This window comes from Barbus barbus (genome assembly GCF_936440315.1).
Source record: "Barbus barbus genome assembly, chromosome: 13".
Lineage (NCBI taxonomy): Eukaryota > Metazoa > Chordata > Actinopteri > Cypriniformes > Cyprinidae > Barbus > Barbus barbus.
The window spans coordinates 22,680,414-22,699,297 of NC_136741.1; the positions used below are offsets into that span (position 1 = coordinate 22,680,414).

The following is an 18,884-nucleotide window of genomic DNA, read 5'->3' on the forward strand; positions in this document are numbered from 1 at the left end:
ATGAAATGATCTTTTCCATAGTCCTTGTAAAGAACATTGCAAAAAGAGAACCTGCTAGGTATGAACCCAGTTTGATCTGGATGTATTATTGTTGCAATATGTTTGCCTAATCTATTAGCCAGCACTTTTGTTATTACTTTCTGATAGATTATTACTGTTATAGGGTAAGAATATTTTCGCAACATGGCAGCGCTCTTGTGACTTGTTTCCTGCTTTTGCATGTTTGCTAACATCTTTAGTATTGGAATCTCACATTTGTAATCTGAAAATTGTGCTTTAGAAAACCTGTGTTTTTAACTATAAAATGAAGTGCATAACAACACAGCTGTAGACAAGCATATTTATTTTAACACCACATGAATATGATGAAAGGTGTACTGTGTAGTCAGGGTTTCAAGGATGTTAAACGATATTCTGGAACATATTGGAAGAAAACTGGGATGTGTGCTAGGATTAGTATATTTGATGTTTTAATTATGATAATGTAATAAAAAATAATAAATTGTACAGTTTTTTGGGGGGATACCATATACATAAGAAAATCTGAAATTTGGAAACATTTTGTAAATCATTTGTTGGCCGTGTAGAATAAAAATCCAAAACGCATTGAAAATATGTAATGTCTTAATGAATTTCAATTTATGTAAATTGTTTTTCACCATCATTTTATTTTTCAAATATCTCTATGTGTTCAGTGAAAACTTGTAAAATGTACAGGTTGCATTTAGCTCGTTTTATTTATTTTCAAACAATAGTACAATTTAATCAGACATAATCCAAAATGAGAAATCCAGTAGTGAAATAGTAAAATTCCAATTGATACTGAAAAAAATGTCTTTTAGTGGGGGTTTGTACTTAAAGGCATACTTCATCCAAAAATTCTGACATTATTTGTTCACTCGTGTAACCTATATTTCCTTTTGTGTTCATATGGTTTATGAAGAACATGAGGGTGATTAACTGAATGTTCTTGTATACTAAGATCATATGGCTCATAAACCTTTCTATTCCACTGTAATTGTGTGTGTGTGTGTGTGTTGTCTAGACTGTCTCTCTCTTCTTGATTACATGCTCCATTGTAGCTGTCTCTGAGGTGTCCAAACTGATCTTGTATTTAGCCAGAATTTTGAGAATGGGCCTAAGTTTCAGCCACCACTGAGTCTTCGGTATACGATGTCTGGAACAGAAACAGACAGTGTGAGCACATGAGGATGCAGTGATAAGATAGGTTCCCTTTCAGTCGGTCACTCTGAGTCACGTTGGTGACCGACAAATTGGGATCTCACCAGAGAGACCAATCCACTTTGATTGTAACTAAACAAGCCAATGGACATTGGCATGTGATATTTCGCATCTGGCAGCGCAGGTATAAGAGGCAGCAGGTGCACCGCATTAATTCATCCTTTCACTTCAGAGCCGAGCGGTGGTGCATTACTACTGCTCTTTACTTCGGTGTTGCAGAGAGAACGAGAGTGCGGGCGTTACGGCAACAGCAGCGGTGGTCACAGTCTCGCAGCTATCGAGTTCATGCTGACAGCCACACCAGGAGTGTGCGGTGACCAGTTCCCCTGCGTGCTTCAGCACTAAAGGAGCATTTCCCTAAAAGAGCAACACGGGTGATCGCGTCTTTTTAAAGATGGTGTGGTCGTTTCCTGGCGCCTCAGGACGATCACAATCGCTGCCTCACATGTCTGGGCATTCAGTCAGTGCGTCCAGTGGAGTCAGAGGTGAATTGAGGATCACAGTGAGGGCTTCCCCAAGTGGAGTCCCTCACCCCTCAAGCTGGTGGAGCTGCCGAAGGAGCACACTGGGCAGAGCCGATCCTCCCTACATGCAGAATACTCAAGCTACGTAGGGCCCCCGAAACACCAGGGGGCCCCCTTGCTCTCAAAGATGTTTTAATTTTAGTTTCGTTTCTGAGTTTGGCCAGCGGTTATGAAATCATGAATGATCATGTCTTTTATTGCGGTGCGCTGTGACCGTCTCTAAGTAAAAATTGTCAAATCATGTAACGTGAATGTCGTGAACAGTCTCTTGCTCGAGACTAAAAAAAACGACGAAGCGACGAAAAGCAACGAAGGTGATTGCACAGTCTCTGGGCTGTGCGATGTCCATGCTAGTGGTCCAGGAGCGTCATCTCTGGCTGTGTCTAGCTGACATGAAGGAGCATGAGAATGTATAGTTCCTGAATGCTCCTGTGTCGCAGACCGGCCTTTTCGGCGACGCTGTCGAGAGCTTTGCCCAGCAGTTCTTGGCAGCACAGAAGCAGACTGAGGCAATCAAACTCATCATTTGCCGGAGAAAACCTGCTGCTTCCACTCCGGCTGCAGCCCCTCAGCCTGCTTGTCGCTGTGGGCGCCCCCCTGTGGCCATCCCCGCTCCCACGTAGCCGCAGCAGCTTTCCAGCCTTTTCAGAGGCTCCATGGGCAAATGGCGGTAGCTGTGGCGGTAGTTCTGCTCAGTCTGCTCCACATCAGACAGCTTCAGCACTGGCTCCATGGCCGAGTCCCGAGGTGGGCAGCCGACAAGCTGTCTCGAGCAGCACTTCCAGGGGAGTGGAGACTCCATTCCCAGGTGGTTCAGCTGATTTGGAAGCGGTTCGGAGTTGCTCAGGTAGACCTATTTGCATCTCCAGAAACCACCCACTGCCAGTGGTTCTACTCCCTAGCCGAGGCATCGCTCGGCACAGATGCACTGTTACACAGCTGGCCTCGGAGCCTGCACAAATATGTGTTTCCCCCAGTGAGCCTACTAGCACTGACACTGTGCAAGATCAGGGAGGATGAGGAGCAAGTCCTGTTAGTGGCTCCATATTGGCCCAACAGGACATGGTTCCCGGAACTCATGCTCCTCACAACAGCCCCTCCCTGGCCGATTTCTCTGAGGAAGGATCTGCTTTCTCAGAGACGGGGCACCCTCTGGCACCTGAGTCCGGACCTGTGGAAACTCCACGTGTGGTCCCTGGATGGGATGCGGAGGTTCTAGGTAACCTACCCCAGGAGGTAGCGCTCACTATCGCTTCAGCATGAGCACCGTCCACTAGACGGGCCTATGCTCTGAAGTGGAACCTGTTCGTCGAATGGTGTTCCTCTCACCATGAGGACCCCCGGAGATGTTCGATCAGAGCTCTGCTTTCCTTCTTGCAGCAAGGGTTGGAGTATAGGCTGTCCCCCTCCACCCTTAAGGTTTACGTTGCTGCTATTTCCACCCACCATGACCCCATAGAGGGAAGGTCGGTGGGGAAGCATGATCTGGTCGTCAGGTTCCTTAGGGGGGCCAGGAGGTTAAATCCTCCTAGGCCTCCCTCCCTACCCTCTTGGGATTTGGCATTGGTGCTAAGAGCCCTTCAAACTACCCCCTTCGAGCCTTTGCAGTCAGTCGAGTTGAAGTTTTTTTCTATGAAAACCCTACTCCTGACTGCATTGGCCTCGGTCAAGAGGGTGGGGGACCTACAGGCATTTTCGGTCGACGAATCGTGCCTTGAGTTCGGGCCGGATAACTCTAGTGCAACACCGAGACCCCGGCCTGGCTACGTGCCCAAGGTTCCTACCACTCCCTTCAGGGACCAGGTGGTGCCCCTGGAGGAGGCAGACCTAGCCCTAGCTTTGCTCGGTCCTGAACGCGCACCGCGATAGTACGTGGATAGAACTCAGAGCTTTAGAATCTCAGAACAGCTCTTTGTCTGTTACGGAGGACAGCAGAAGGGGAAGGCTGTCTCCAAGCAGATGATGGCCCACTGGATAGTGGATGCCATCACCTTGGCCTATGAAGCACAAGGTGTGCCCTGCCCGCTCAGGCTGCGTGCTCACTCCACTAGGGGTGTCGCATCATCCTGGGCACTGGCTCGTGGTGCCTCGCTAGCAGACATTTGTAGAGCTGCGGGCTGGGCGACTCCTAACACGCTTGCTAGGTTCTATAGCCTGCGTGTCGAACCGGTTTCCTCCTGTGTTCTCACCTTAAACGGGTAGTGGCACTGAGAGGCCCGGTTCAGAGTCGGCTTGTGGCGTCCTTAACGCCTAAATTCTGAAGAGAGTTCCCTACCCGTCTAACCCTGTCGAGTCCTCCAGCACTCCGGCGGCCAGGCGTGGCGGAGTGTCTGGCGCCAGGCCTTTCAGCCAATGAATTCTTGAAATCTGGTGTGAGGCTAGTGCCCATATGAGTGACCCTGTTGGAATCCCATATGTTATTTCCACGGTACACTTAATAGGGCCGTGTTTTCCCTGGCAGACCGCATTCTGCCATCTCTAAATGATGCAGCCTGAGCCATCTCAGAGACTTCCATGTGCAATAGGGACCTACGGGTTACTTCACGTGAGAAATGTCACTTAACCCCCTCTGGGAGGAGGTGACTCCGCAGTATGCCTCTTCCAGGTGGACATTTACATTTATGCATTTAGCAGACGCTTTTATCCAAAGCGACTTACATTGCATTCAAGTTACAGGTTTTTTTACATTTTTTATCAGCTCTTTGAAAAATGAAACAGCGGGATCACTCACTCAAAGTCAGTGTCCTCTTTGAGATCAGAGAGAGGCTGGAAGATCATGGCTCTCTTTTTCATTCCCAAAACACAGGCAGAGTCTGGTGTGTTGGCAAAGATACGGCCTGCTCACATGATGACAAAAAGAGAACATTATTCACACAAACAGGTCATGTTCATATGTAAGGCATTTTCCATGAATATGATACACTTTGGTGTCCCACTGCTTTTATATTATTAGATATGTTACACTATTTTGTAAGATAAAATTAACCTAGCATGAAAAGTAGCTAGCTAAAACATATTAAATGTCATTATCCCTCTCTTAAAATGGTGATTTTGGCCTTTAAACCCTTCTTGACTGTAACCATCAATTTAAAAAAAAAACCAAGTCAAGCCACAATTTTGACACTGATATTCAATTCATTAGTAAAAATATTTATATTTAATTAAGATATTTATAAATTATTATTAGTAATAGTAGTACTTAAACTTAAGTTAAAAATGTTTTTTTAATGTTTGTTGCTAAAAAAATAACTCTCGCATAACCACAATTTTGTACAAACAGCTCATATAATATTTAGTTTGACCTCGTAAAGTTGACTATTAGCATTTTATATACATTTTATGACATTTTTATAAAATTGTCTATCTCTCTCTCTCCAGTCACTATTTTTACCTGGCACGTGCTTTACATTTAAACACAATTCAAATACAGTTAAAATCCTTTACTCAGCCATCCCCTCATTGAAATTACTGTTCACTCACCATGTCTGTAACACTCCTTCAGTTTATCAGTCAACCATAGCACTGCTTTAGCACCCATCTTTGTACCAAAGTTCCTATCAAACGGTGTAGGGGTTCCACCCTGAAATACCATGAGAAAAGAGATAATGACAAGGGAAATCTCAGCTCTGTTCTAATGTTAAAACAAAGAATGCTATCAATATTGTACACACAGACCTGCTGCATGTGGCCAAGCACATTTTTGCGGCAGTCAAAAACTCCCTTGCCCTCTTCTGAGTACAAGTTGAAGAGAAAATCTGTGGTATAGTTTGCATTACATTTCTCATTCCTGAGGGAAAACAGTTTGATGTTATTTAGAGTGCTGGTCCAAGAATGAAATAAGACTGGAGTCATTTGTCTAGATTACTGGAGAAGTTGATTGAATGTAAAAGAGAGAGCAAAAAGACCCAGAAGGAGATTGTGTAGCAGAATGACCAACCTAAGGATGAGGCCTCTTTTCACTGTGGTCTTCATCTTCTCCAGTAAGTGCTCCACGTTTGTCTATCTCCCAACCAGACATTTAATGGTTAAAAACAAGCAAAATAAGGTACATGCACTCAATAAAGCATCAGTCTCTAACCAAACATGTTTCACCTCCAGGTCGTGAATGCCAAATGAGTCTTCATAGATATAAGCAGCATCAGCCCCTGCAGCCAGTCCTGCCATGGTTGCCAGATATCCACAGTATCCCCCCATTGTTTCAATGATGAAGACCCTACGCTTTGTTCCAGCAGCGGATTGCTTGATTCTATCACATGTCTTAAAAGACACAAAACAGATGCTTACACATATAGTTGTGGACTTACATGTCTGTGAACTGTAAATATATATATTTTTTTATAGTGTGTGGTTTCTCACAGTTGTGATAGTATTGAGAGCGGTATCAGCACCGATGCTGAAATCTGATCCAGGAACGTTATTAGACACAGTAGCTGGAATTACAACCAGGGGAATACACAACTCCTCGTATTTTTCTCTGGCAGTCACTAATTCCAAACCTCCAACAAAAGCCTAAACAAGAGAGAGAGTGTGAAGAAGGAAACAGAAAGGTGAGGTAGTATCAGAAGGGCAAATAAAAAGAATGTTTTTATTCACATTGGAACTAATATTCAGGATTTTCTCACCTCAAACCCTCCAATGATAACCAGGGCATGAATGTTAAACTTGGCTATATTCAGACTGATCTCTTCAATCATACTAGCTGGCAGTGACCTCCAGGGAGAAACAAAAACAACAACTAAATGCTGGAACTCACACTACAGGTACTACCATCCAAAGGATTTTTGAAAGTTTTTTGAAAATATATTACTAATACCCAAACGGTGATGTAGTTGGGTTGTAATATTAAAGTTCTATAAAGAGTTATAAAATGAACTGAATAAACATTTCTGTCGTACCGCTTGGTTCCTAAATTAGAACCGCCTTTGCCTGTCCAGCCTCCAACATAGCCCCATGTCATTGGTTCAATCTGTGAAAAGCAGGAGACAGAGATGAAATTGAATAGACACGTGTCTTCATGTGGACTCATGGATTCCTCATGTATCTTAAATACTTTACAGTTCCGTGTGCAAGTCCATCAAAGCCATCATGTACAGCTAGCATGTCGTGTCCTTGAAGGATACCGATCCTGACGGCTGAACGGACTGCTGCGTTCATTCCTGCACATGGAGCTCCCACGTTGAGGATAGCTATGTTCATATTACTCTAAACAAGGAGAGAAACAAAGAAGGAGGATGATGATAAAAATCACAATTAATAAATAAATGTAGAGAAGAGAGAAATTCATATATTTGGAGTAAAGCCTAACAAAAGGGTGATAAAATACTGCTTATTATACACCTTCACATCTGGGGCGGTCACATGAGCCAAGAGTTTATACGTGCTCCAGTTGTTCTCAAAACTCCTGCAGAAGAGAAACAGCAAATCAATCACAAGATTAGTTTTATATAACAAAAAGAAAGAAAGAAAGAAAGAAAGAAAGAGAGAAAGACGAGGATAAAGAACTCACTTTCCCCTGAGCTTGACAGCTTCCTCAAACTTGCCCTCTGCCATTGCTTTGGTCACTTCTTTTGTCTAAAAACGAGAACGGGAAGATATTAAAAATTAAATCGCTTAACAATGGAACAAATCAACCAAACATTTGCATCAAATACTGTATGTCTTCAAAAATAAAAACATATATTAATTATGATATATATAACTATACTACCATTATTATTATAAATGTTTTGGGGTCATTAAGATTTTTTAAAACTAATATAAAAAATGCTTTTATTCAGTAAGTGTTTTTACTATTGATAATAGTAAGAAATGTTTCTTAAGAACCAAATCAGCATATTAGAATGATTTCTGAAGGATCATGTGACACTGAAGATTTGAGTAATTACTGCAAAAAAAAAATCAACTTTGCCATCACCGGAGTACATTTATTTTTTAATATATTAAAAAGAAAAAGAAAACAGTACTAATATTTCACAAAATTACCGTTGTTTATTTTCTTTTTCTTTCTTTAGCTTTATTTTATTTATTTTATTTCAAAATATGCACAATATTGGCACAGGAGACTTTTTTCAAAAACATTTTTTTTTAAATCTTACAGACCACATATTTAAACTGTTAATATAAATATAAAATTATATAAAATGTAAACTTCTTAACTTATCAATTTATGAGCTATGAACTGCTTAAATTAATTTACATTAAAAGAATAAAAACAAACAAACAAATAAACACATACTGTACATTTCTATTTTGGGAAAACAGCATTCTGATTTGGACAATCACAACAAAACAAATTAAATATGATAATTATGCAGCCAAGTCAGAATGTGTCCGTTACTGCTCACCACTTGCACACACTCCATGAGGGGCAGTCGAACCGCCATGTTTCCAGACAGACTGACCACACATGCAGGGGTGTCAGGAGTGGCCTCCAGCAATGCCATCACAGCTTCCACCCCCATCCTACTGCCCTGAGAACAAGACGGACAGGGGAAGACCTTACTGGCAGCATGTTACAGATGCATCAAATAAACAAAAAATACTTTCAAAATCTGAACCATACCAAGATTCTGTCGAAGGCTGAAGGTGTTCCTCCTCTCTGCACATGACCCAGAATAGTGGCACGTGTGTCAAAGCCGAGCTTCTTAGTGACCAGCTAAACAAACACAAACAAATATGAAGAATTAGCCATGTCCTGTGAAGTACCAGATGATAAAAAATTCACAATGATCATATTTTTATGCAGCAATGTTTGGCTTACGTTCTTGATCATTTCACAAGTGATAGGTTTGCCGTGGCGATCCAAAGCGCCTTCTGCCACAATGATGACATTCAAACGATTGCCAATGCTTCTTTGCTGCACAATCAAGACAACATGATGACATTAGACAGAATATAATATGATGATGTTGACTATGATGGTAAACAAGACAGTTATAATGTGTATAGATGTTACATAGGTAAGTCTCCTGCACAGATGGTCCTCCCATCCTTCATCTGGGGGCATTTCAGGAATAAAAACCCAGTCAGCACCACACGCCAGGGCTGTGACTAAGGCCAAATATCTATATGTACACATAAACATGTACATACACTCTTAGTTAGTGGCAGAACATAAGAGAAACACTGCATTGTGATAACTAAAATAAAAAATAATAATAATTAAAAAAATTGTTTATGTAACGACACAGTTATTATTGAATGTGCATTTGTAGGAGTTGAAATAACAAACTAACTAATGAAAATAATAACTCGCCTAATAATAACTAATAAAATAAAATAAATAGTAAAACATGACACAAACATGCAATGAAATTAATAAAACTTGAAAATACAAAAATTTAACAAACAAATAAAAAAAAAACTCTAAATAACACTGGCAGTAAGCTTGTGTATAATGTTATATATAATGTATGTAATGATACTACTGCGACTGCTTTACGATCAGAACTGATTGGCATAAGATATGGATTTTGTTGTATAACAGATAATATGGGAACATACAATAACAAAATTACATATCCATGAATCCATACTGCAACATACCCACAATGCCTCCCCATCACTTCGAGAATGAAGGCTCTCTGATGACTGCAAAGGTGAGATAAGAACAGACAAATCAATGTGTTGTCCACTGTGTAGTGCCATGTTTACTTGCATGTGTGTGTTTGTACCTCTGAGCTGTTGTTGTGATGGCATCCACTACTTCCATGATCCTGTGCAGAGCAGAATCAGTGCCAATGGTCATGTCTGTGCCACAGAAATCATTGTCGATGGAGCCAACCATCCCGACGATGTTCAGATGAGATGATCGTTTTGCCTCCTCTGCTGTGATTTTACCTATGAGCAGACAACAGACAGATGTGCATTTTCCCTAAATATGAAAAAGTGTCACACTGAATATTCTCATCAGGTTTCTTATTTATATTAAGCAATAGTGTCTTTTCTGCTAAATATTGCATATTTACATATAAAATATATCACCAAAGTTAAAATATAGTTTCAAATATTACTATATACACCACTTTTCAAAAGTTTGGGATTTATTAATGTTTTCAAAAGAAATCTCTTACACTCAACATCTATATATCCTACCTGCTTTTAGCAAGATTTGAAGCAGTTCACTCCACTCATTGCGAAACTCATTGGCGCCTGTCAGACTTCCATCTCCACCAATAACACACAGATTAGTGATGCCCAGCTTCACCAGGTTACATGCTGCTTTAGCTCTGCCCTCCTTAGAGCGGAAGTCCTGACAGCGGGCACTGCCAATCACTGTGCCACCCTGACAAAATAGTCAGAGATAAGAAAAATAATAAGAAACACAAACACTTCAGCAAAAATATCCAAACAATAAAATAACTTAAAATGTTGGTGGATGGTTAGTAGGTTTTTCAGATATACCTCAGCTGGTTTACATAATATGAGAAGGACGATTTAGACCACAGTGCTTTTTGGCTACAGCACTAAACCAAGGATTAAGGTTTAGCTGGTAATAAGGGTTTGAGACTGCCCATGCTCTTGTGGTGCCATCAGCCAACCAGCATTGTCATGATGTCATTTGTCTGTGACACATGTGATTACTCAATTGGAATTTGTGGTGTGGGCAGTAGTGTTTATATGTATGTGTGTGTGTGTGTGTGTGTGTGTAACATTACCCTAAGTCTCAAAAGCAGGTCTCTGGGTGAACTCTGGCATTTTGTGCTGGACCATAGCAGTTATACCATGCAACATGATCACTTACACATATACACAAATAACCTGATGCACTCATCCCTTAGTTACAATTATGTTGATGTGCGCACAATAATAAATACAATGGGCAAACATGCTTGTTAAAAGCAGGAGTGTTTCTAGCCTTCCATAAACACTGGGGCACAGGCTCACCTCAAAAAGTGTTTTAAAATTGTAATACTCTTTTATGATACTGTTTTGGATATATGGATATAAATTGCATGTTCACAAGCAATAAAGAGCAGCTTCATCGCTGATACACCAATGATATTACCATTTGCGAGTTTTGTGTCATACAATGGAATGGACTGTGGGTTAATTTCATCTCATCCAGCGGTATTTTTGTTTTTTCTCTTATAAAGTATCCTGTTACGATGTGAGAACACCTTCTACAGACGATTAAGTGCATTAGTGAACTGTTTTGTGAATCATGCCCCAGTAAAAGAGTCTAGTGACGCTCCTGGTTGAAGGTGAAGGGGGATGATGAGTTTATTACCAGCTGCAGCATCATTGACACACTCTCCCAAGTTGCTTGTCGGATATTATCTCCTCCATCGACTAGGCCCTGATAACCCTAGACGCACACAAAGATTGAAGGATGAATAATGGAACGCACACACACGTTACATAATACATCAACTTTAAAAGATTGAGTGGATTTTGAATTGAGCAAGAGCTGAGTGAATTAGAAAGTGAATTTCATCTGCATAACATTGATTCAGAATTACAAATTCTCTAGTTCTGTGTACAGCGAATGACATTCTTTCATTTAATTTGTAACTTATGTGTGTGTGCTTAAATGTACAAACCTCATGTACAAAATAAACTTTAGCACCGGTGTAGATCCCAACTCTCACCGTGGCTCGGACAGCAGCATTCATACCTGACATACAGTATAATAAATAAAGAAGCATCAATATTGCACATATTTTCTAGACTTTTGATTTTCCAGAACTAGAGGTCTAAGGTTGTCTTTAATTTGTCAAAAGCATTACATTTAATTAAGTTTTGATGACTGTTCGTGAAATGTATGAAGGTACCTAATTAACTGGAAAGAGTGTGAGAAAAAACTGCTTTTGGTTTTATCCTAAACCTGTTATCTTGTCATCTGGTCACACAAACACACATGGTGGTTAAGTTCCATTGAAAAAGGCAATCTAAGTGGCTCGAGTTTCATTTAAGATTGAACCAGAGAGGACAACAGGCAAGCTTCATTGCCCAGCTCTCTAAAGCAACCACATTTCCCCAAAGGTCACCGGCTAAATATAACACCCCTCAGACAGAGAGAGAGAGAGACAGAGAGATCATGGAGAGGAATTGAGTGAGAGGGAGAGGGAATGATGGGCCGACCATAGTTAAGGTTCTTCTACTAGTTGACATTACACAGTTATTTGACTTATTCTCTAGCTGGTACCAGATAAGGTTAAAGGTCGGTTCTTTTTCCTACTGCTAAAGGTTGGATAAAAGGTCAGTGTGAAAGCTTTAGCACCTCTCATGACCTCTCTGATATACGATTCCTGTTGCTCATTCAACATGGCTGCTGGAGGAGGTGGTAGTTCAATCAGGTAATCAAGCATCCAACAAAACCACTTCAAATGATCATCTATCAAGTTATGCAGAAAATTCAATACCACACACATTTGACTTTATGCCTTGCATTTTAATGCAAAAGAGGTGGAAACTACATATCGCTCATGATAATGCAGACAAAAACCTTCCTAAATGACAAACACTGATATTCTTCTCACTCCGCAAAATCGAAACTCTATTTCAAAGGTATAGTTCTTCCAAAACTGGAAATTATGCCATCATTTGCTCACTCTCATGTCATTCTGGACACATATTCCTTCATTTCATGAAGCACAAGAGATGTTTAGCAGAATGACGATGCTGATCTTTTCCGTATTAACAAAAGTAAACGTGATCTATACTGTCCAAATTATGCAACAACAAGGAGGAAGAGAACAAATTGCACCAATTTGGAATACACAAAAGCATGAACAAGACTTTTTTCCTAAGCATTTTATAGTGTTTTATTGGACCTTGATAATATAAACATCTTTAGTGTTCTATGGAACAAAAATATATAAGTAAAAAAAAAAATTTAATAAATTTTTTTAAATTTGAAGTTAGCTGAAATTAATATATTTTCCCTACTTTCCCTTCCAGGGAATACTTACAGATTCATATAAATTATTTTACCTAAAATCTTGATGCATGTTGAATATGCTCAGAATAAAAATCAGCAACATGTTGTGCATTAACTACCCAAAAACAGCTACACTACCATTCAGTAAGGTTTGTTTTAATAAATAAATATTCTTATTCAACAACGGCATGTTAAATTGATCAAAAGTGATAGTAAAGACATTTGTGTTACAAAATATTTCAATTTTAAATAAATAAAATAAAGTTTTTTTTAGCTTTCAACTTTCAAAATGGATGAGGGTTTCCACAAAAATATTGTTTTCAACTGCGATAATGGTACGATATGTTGCTTGAGAACCAAATCAGCATATCAGAATGATTCCTGAAGGATCATGTGACACTGAACATTGAATACACAGAAACATAATAACCCAATAATCTATTCAGTTCAATTAAACTCACATTTATTTGTATAACGCTTTTCATGATACAAATCCTTGCAAAGCAGCTTTACAGAATATTAAAGTTTTTACATTATAATCTATTGACATTAACTACAAGACCAGTGGTAGATTATTTGTTTTGTTGTATAAAGCTGTCAAATCATAAATGTGGAAAAAAGTTATGTTTTAAGGCACAAGACTTAGAGTGCACCCCAAAACTCTTTAAAGCCCTACTTCCACAGAGTTGGTCTCCATAAAGGCCCTTACACACAAATACACACTTCCTCACCTTGTGCATCTCCTCCAGAGGTGAGGACAGCGATGGCTCTTCCAATGCCCATCTTTGTGGGGTCCATAGATGTTGAACGCTGCATATTGACGAGAAAGCCTGGGACGACAACAGAAATTTTGAAGTGAACTGTCACCTTTCCCTATCAGACCCCTCTCTTCAAGACTGATTGAGAAAGTGGAGTGGGAACGTGACAGCAGTATGAACTCCCTCTACCCTGGCATGCAGTGTCACAGACAGTATCCACCCCCTTCATAACTAAATTTAAAATTATCTGCAGTGGCACCACATGCTGCTAGTGTTCTGACTAAAACAAACACACACAGACACTGCATTTACTGTCACTTTAATCCCATGTCATGTGATCTTTACGCACAAACAAAACAAGATACAAACACAAAACAAATACACAGACAAACAAAAGCATATGGTCATGTTGGACATGCATACAGCAACATGACCTTTACAATATCTTTTCCCATAGGACATACTGGAATATGCAGTGCAACACAACACTCACACATGTGCGCACACAGACTTACAGCCATTGTGTATGGTGGTGGTACAACTGAGGTTGTTCAGGTTTCCGTCTAAATACTTTGTAGAAGTAGGCTTTCCATCTATAACACAAGGGCATTGAAAAAAGATTCATTTACTTCTACATCCTAGAATAATCAACACAGCTCTGGCATGACTTAATTATTTATATCACACTTCCATCTGATCTTTCTGAGAAAACACTCAATGTTATGAACACAATATTATGATTATATGGCGATGAGGTGTGTGTGTTTTTGTCTTTGTATGTTTAGTGCAGTAATTAGTTCAGATAATCCTTACTGTAAAGGGCACAAGAAAGGACTTTTATCAAGCTCAGGACTTACCTATATGGCCAGAACTGCATTATCACTATGCATTTTTTGTATATACTGTATGCAGTAACATGTCTACAAAATTCAGCAGATTTAATTTTACTATGATCCAATTCCACAGATTTAGGTCACCAATAATACTAATTAGCTAACACAGCAGGTTTTGTCAAACTTGGGAAAAACTTGTGATAATCTTGGAAACATCAAACAAATCACTACACACATGTATATGGATTGATACATTTTATGGGTTTAAATTATAATTAGGTAATTAAATCATGCAATTAATAAAATAAATTACATCTGTCTATCTATCTGTGTGTGTGTGTGTTTAAATTCATTTTCCACCCAATTCAGTAATTTTGAGGTAAATACATAGTAAATATATCTTATGTTTCTCCATTTACAAAGAGGAAGACTTCTAGTCACCAAGATTAGTGTCTAATGAGATTATAGTAGAGTCCGGATTAAACTCTACGACTCTAGCGTCCCAGTGTGCAACAGTTGTTGGTTGTTGGATGACATTGGTGTTAGATGACTAGACTCCAGGAGGTTATTGTCCACTGATCGAATGCTGCTGTGGATCAGGGTCAGCAGACTAATAAGAGTTGCTTGTGTTTTTGCTTATACCCAGCCAGTTATATCTAAATTAGTTGTTAATGGTTAGAGAAGCTGAACACTACAAACCTGCCAATCCTGTTTTGAACAAGCTATTTACAGTGTAAGAGTTAAACCTCCTTAACACCAGATAATTCTCTTCAGCAAAATTACATATAGTGTGATCATGTTCTCTATAAAAATATATGCTGAAAGGGTTTTCGAAATTGCAGTCAAAATAATCAGACTTAACCCCACTATATACTGTATGATTTTTTTGAGTTACTGTAATGAGAGATTGTACAATGTGATCTCAAGGTAGACAGAAATGTGATTTGCCTCAGATGGCAAAGTCAAGGCCAAATTGTATTAGAAATAATAATTTGCTTTATACACACACACACACACACACACACACACACACACACACTTCGTATACATACAATACACAAATGAATAAATGCAAAACAATACGCACATTATTATTGACATTTACTGTAAGTTAGTTTTTCAAAACTAAAAATGTACTAAAAATTGAGTCTGCTTAGTTTTAAATCTAGTGTCTGATAAAGAACACAGGGCTGGCGGTAGATCCCAAAAGTTACTGGGGGGAACTGACTACACATAAGAATGTGACTTAACTACAGTATGTCCATTTAATTGATTGCCAAAATACTACTACTACACTTTCTAGAAGAGCCTTACCAGCACATAGTTCGGATTTTGATTCATCACTGCTACTTGAATGTTTTGATCCTGTTTACCAAAAAAAAAAGAAAAAAGAAAGAAAGAAAAACACATTTATATCCATTAATTCATGACTGTGACATTAATTCATTACTGAATTCATAGACTGTTTCTATGCGTTACATCATTACACCAGTTGGTGGCAACACTTTTTTTGAGCATTAGGAATCTCTGAATCACTGTTACTTAATCGATTCGTTCAATTCAGATTCATAACAACACTAATTTTAAAAACAGATTTTAAAAGCAATCAAAGAAGTAAAGGCAAGTTCATTGTTTTCAAACTAACCATAAATGCTTTAATACAGAGGTTTTCACCTCAGCTAACAGAGCCTTCTCAGAGTCTTGTAAAATAAGATTTTTAAAGAATGTTGGTAACCGAACCGTTTTGGTTCCCGTTGACTTTCATTGTATGAATAAAATGTTTGGTTACCAACATTCTTCAAAATGTTTTCTTGTTTTCATCATTCTTCTTTTATGTTCCCACAGAGGAAAGAAAGTAACAAAGTTTTATCAGAATTTTCATTTTTGGGTGAACTATGCTATGCTACTGAGTGTTTACAAAAATTAGACCTATTTAATTTGAATACAAAATCTCAAGTTATTGTGCCATTCTGATTCATACTATCAATCATGTTAGTGTAAAATATACCATTAGACAGTTTATTGCAAGATACATTCCCATTAAGATAAGATTTAATTTCCATTTTTCTTAATCAAGTAAATAGATGGAATTGACTTCAAGAAATCCAAAACTCTAGAATCAAACAGTTTAATAAGCCACTCCTATTTTATAAATATCAATCCCCCTATGAGCAATGCTTGCTTACTGTGACATCAGTACATTAAAGTGCTGTGTCATTTGGTCATCTGCCTGCTTGACCGCTGAAACATGGCATCTAGTACTCAACACACAGATACACACACACACACACACACACACACACACAAGGCTACATCCAGTCACAACAAAGTATAGACATAAAACAACATGCATTTTTTTTATTTTTACGCACATATAAATCCAAACACACTAACACTATGCGTACCGTATACATGATTAGCATCAAATTGAATCTTCCTGTGCGTGAACTGCCAGATGAACACCGCCAGCCAAATATGAGGGATCCAGTGGAACAGGAGTAAAGACAGTTGCAGAATACACTCGCACAACTCTAACAAACAAAAACTAATTTGACACACACATACAAACACATCCCAAATGCATGCACACACCTGCCAGACACACACACAGCTGTCCAACACTGCCTCCATTCTTTCTAGTAGAGTGAGATGGTGTGGTGGCCATGACAAGGTCTTATCAGTATTATTAGAACTGACCTCACGTTCCTACTCACGTTTTTTTTTTCTCTCTCTCTCTCCTTCCCTCATTTTCTCCCTTTCTAAGCACTATCCTCATTTCTGCTGCATTTTCCAGCAAATCTCTCTCTAACTCGCTGGTCTTCTAAGTCTGCATTTGTTCACTGATCTGTTTCTTAATCAAATTATTGAATAGTATTTTAGTGCTGGCTCAATACTTAGAAATCAGCTGGACTCAACAGTAGAGGACGTCTAATACTGTAATAGGATTGCATGCAGCAGAGTTCACGTGCAGATTTTATTGGATCAAAGCAGGAGTTAATGCAGGTAATGTGCTACTATGTTAGGGTAAAGGTTAGTAAAAAACAGACCACACTTTTGACCAACATGATTAGTGCAATCTAATGTAATAATAATAAATATTTTTTTTAGGAGGAAATAAATATTTAAATAAAAAAAATATATATATTTTCTGGCACACACACACACGCACACACACAAAAAGAAATGCTGCCAAGAATAAAATCACCAGATAAATTTTGAAGGGGGCTGTGAAAATATGAAAATACAAATCTGAACTAATGGCTCTGAACTAATCCTTACTGAGTCCTGCCTTATTCTGTGCAGTGCAAACTTTTATGTAGAAAATAGCAACTTTTTAAACATTTATTGAACATTTCTAATCAGGTCTTTATTATTCATTTCAGTTGATCTGGAAAAGGTCAAATGCTCTATTGCAGACATGATTATCACATAGACTGTTTATCACTATAGTAACAGATTATGTTGATTTATTTCTAAATAAATTAATATTCATGAGCTAGGGCTGCATTATGAAATGTCACACATATATTACATACAGGACAAAAGAACAAAAATTCTTCTTGTATTCAGTATCTTTCTCTTTTTTCTATATTACTATTCATTTAACAGGTTGCAATACTGTTTCTTACCAGTGGGTGGAAATAGATGCTTCTTACTTAAAATCTTCTCACAGCTATACAGAGAGGGTAACCATTCCATAACGATTATGACCTACAACAGCAAAACCTTGGATTTTATGGCCCTTTTCATTTACTATCTTAGTCATTTAAAGGGTTAATGTTGCCATTCTGTAATAAAGTATTGTGGTAAGTTCTACAGAAAAATCTGAGAATCTTTAAATCCATTCTTTCATAGTCTTTTCTCTCTCTTAGGTGTATACCTCATACTGTACAGCTATTTCCTCTTCCAGCTACTTTATTTGTTCATCATGTCTGCTATTTTCACTTGATTCATTCCCCCATATTTAATTTCTCTTTAGCCTTTTCACCATCTCTCTTTTCTTCCATTTATCTTCTCAATAAATTTTACTGTTTGTCCTCTTCCCCTCCCCGTCCTCCTCCACCACCACCCACCTTCATTTTAGTGACTTGCCCTCTCCTAACTTCCCTTCTTTCATGATCTCTCTCTCATCCCCACTCTTCCTGTTTTTAATTGTATGCTAAATGAAATGCTACACCCTTGACATTTAAAGCACACACACTTGAGAATACACACACATAAACACACACACACACACACACACGCTTTGTGTTGCATATGAATTGTGTGTGTGTGTGTGTGGCCGTGTAAGAAATTAAATGGAGGGTGTTTGTGTAGTGGAGCTGGGTATGCCATTTTTAAATGCTAAAGCTTTGTGTTGTGAACATGAGTTGGCAATACAAACTAATAAAGGAACAAACTTTTATTATTGTTTATTATTAGTGGGTGCTTTTCAAAGCACTCACTATTGTTATTGCTCATACTTATTTTCTTTTTTATTTTCTTCTTTATTCCGCCGTTATTTCGGCGCGCTACTCCTCCCGCAGCTTTTGTCACAGACCCATGAATGAGGCGTCGAATCGTGCGGATTATTCGGGAATGGTGTGCTATGATCGGGGGTACGGTGTTCGCCCCAGGGGCGAAAAAGCGGCCCAAAAATCGCATT

General features: G+C 38.8%; 1 protein-coding gene across 1 annotated transcript; it reads right to left on the reverse strand.

Moving 5' to 3' along the window:
* Window positions 1-327: 327 nt before the first annotated feature.
* LOC306879258 (ATP-dependent 6-phosphofructokinase, muscle type-like) lies at window positions 328-17,081 on the reverse strand. The gene is made up of 25 exons (XM_079432054.1): window positions 16,645-17,081; window positions 15,554-15,604; window positions 13,922-13,999; window positions 13,380-13,478; window positions 11,309-11,382; window positions 10,996-11,073; window positions 9,861-10,050; window positions 9,440-9,605; window positions 9,312-9,356; window positions 8,722-8,830; window positions 8,527-8,622; window positions 8,329-8,421; window positions 8,111-8,236; window positions 7,273-7,337; window positions 7,104-7,167; window positions 6,822-6,968; window positions 6,662-6,732; window positions 6,389-6,476; window positions 6,123-6,275; window positions 5,859-6,023; window positions 5,704-5,765; window positions 5,442-5,553; window positions 5,247-5,346; window positions 4,498-4,603; window positions 328-1,177 (listed from the first exon to the last, which is right to left on the reverse strand). Exons 1-25 carry the CDS (start codon window positions 16,868-16,870, stop codon window positions 1,042-1,044), a joined length of 2,700 nt encoding a protein of 899 aa, XP_079288180.1. The 5' UTR covers window positions 16,871-17,081; the 3' UTR covers window positions 328-1,041.
* Between the last annotated feature and the right edge of the window lie 1,803 nt (window positions 17,082-18,884).

Coding starts and splice junctions, on each gene's coding strand:
- LOC306879258 (XM_079432054.1), bottom strand. CDS start 16,870: ATGGAGGCAGTGTTGGACAGCTGTGTGTGTGTCTGGCAGGTGTGTGCA. Junction 13,479..13,921: donor CACCACCATACACAATGGCT/GTAAGTCTGTGT, acceptor TTGTCGTCCCAG/GCTTTCTCGTCAATATGCAG. Junction 9,357..9,439: donor ATCACAACAACAGCTCAGAG/GTACAAACACAC, acceptor TCACCTTTGCAG/TCATCAGAGAGCCTTCATTC.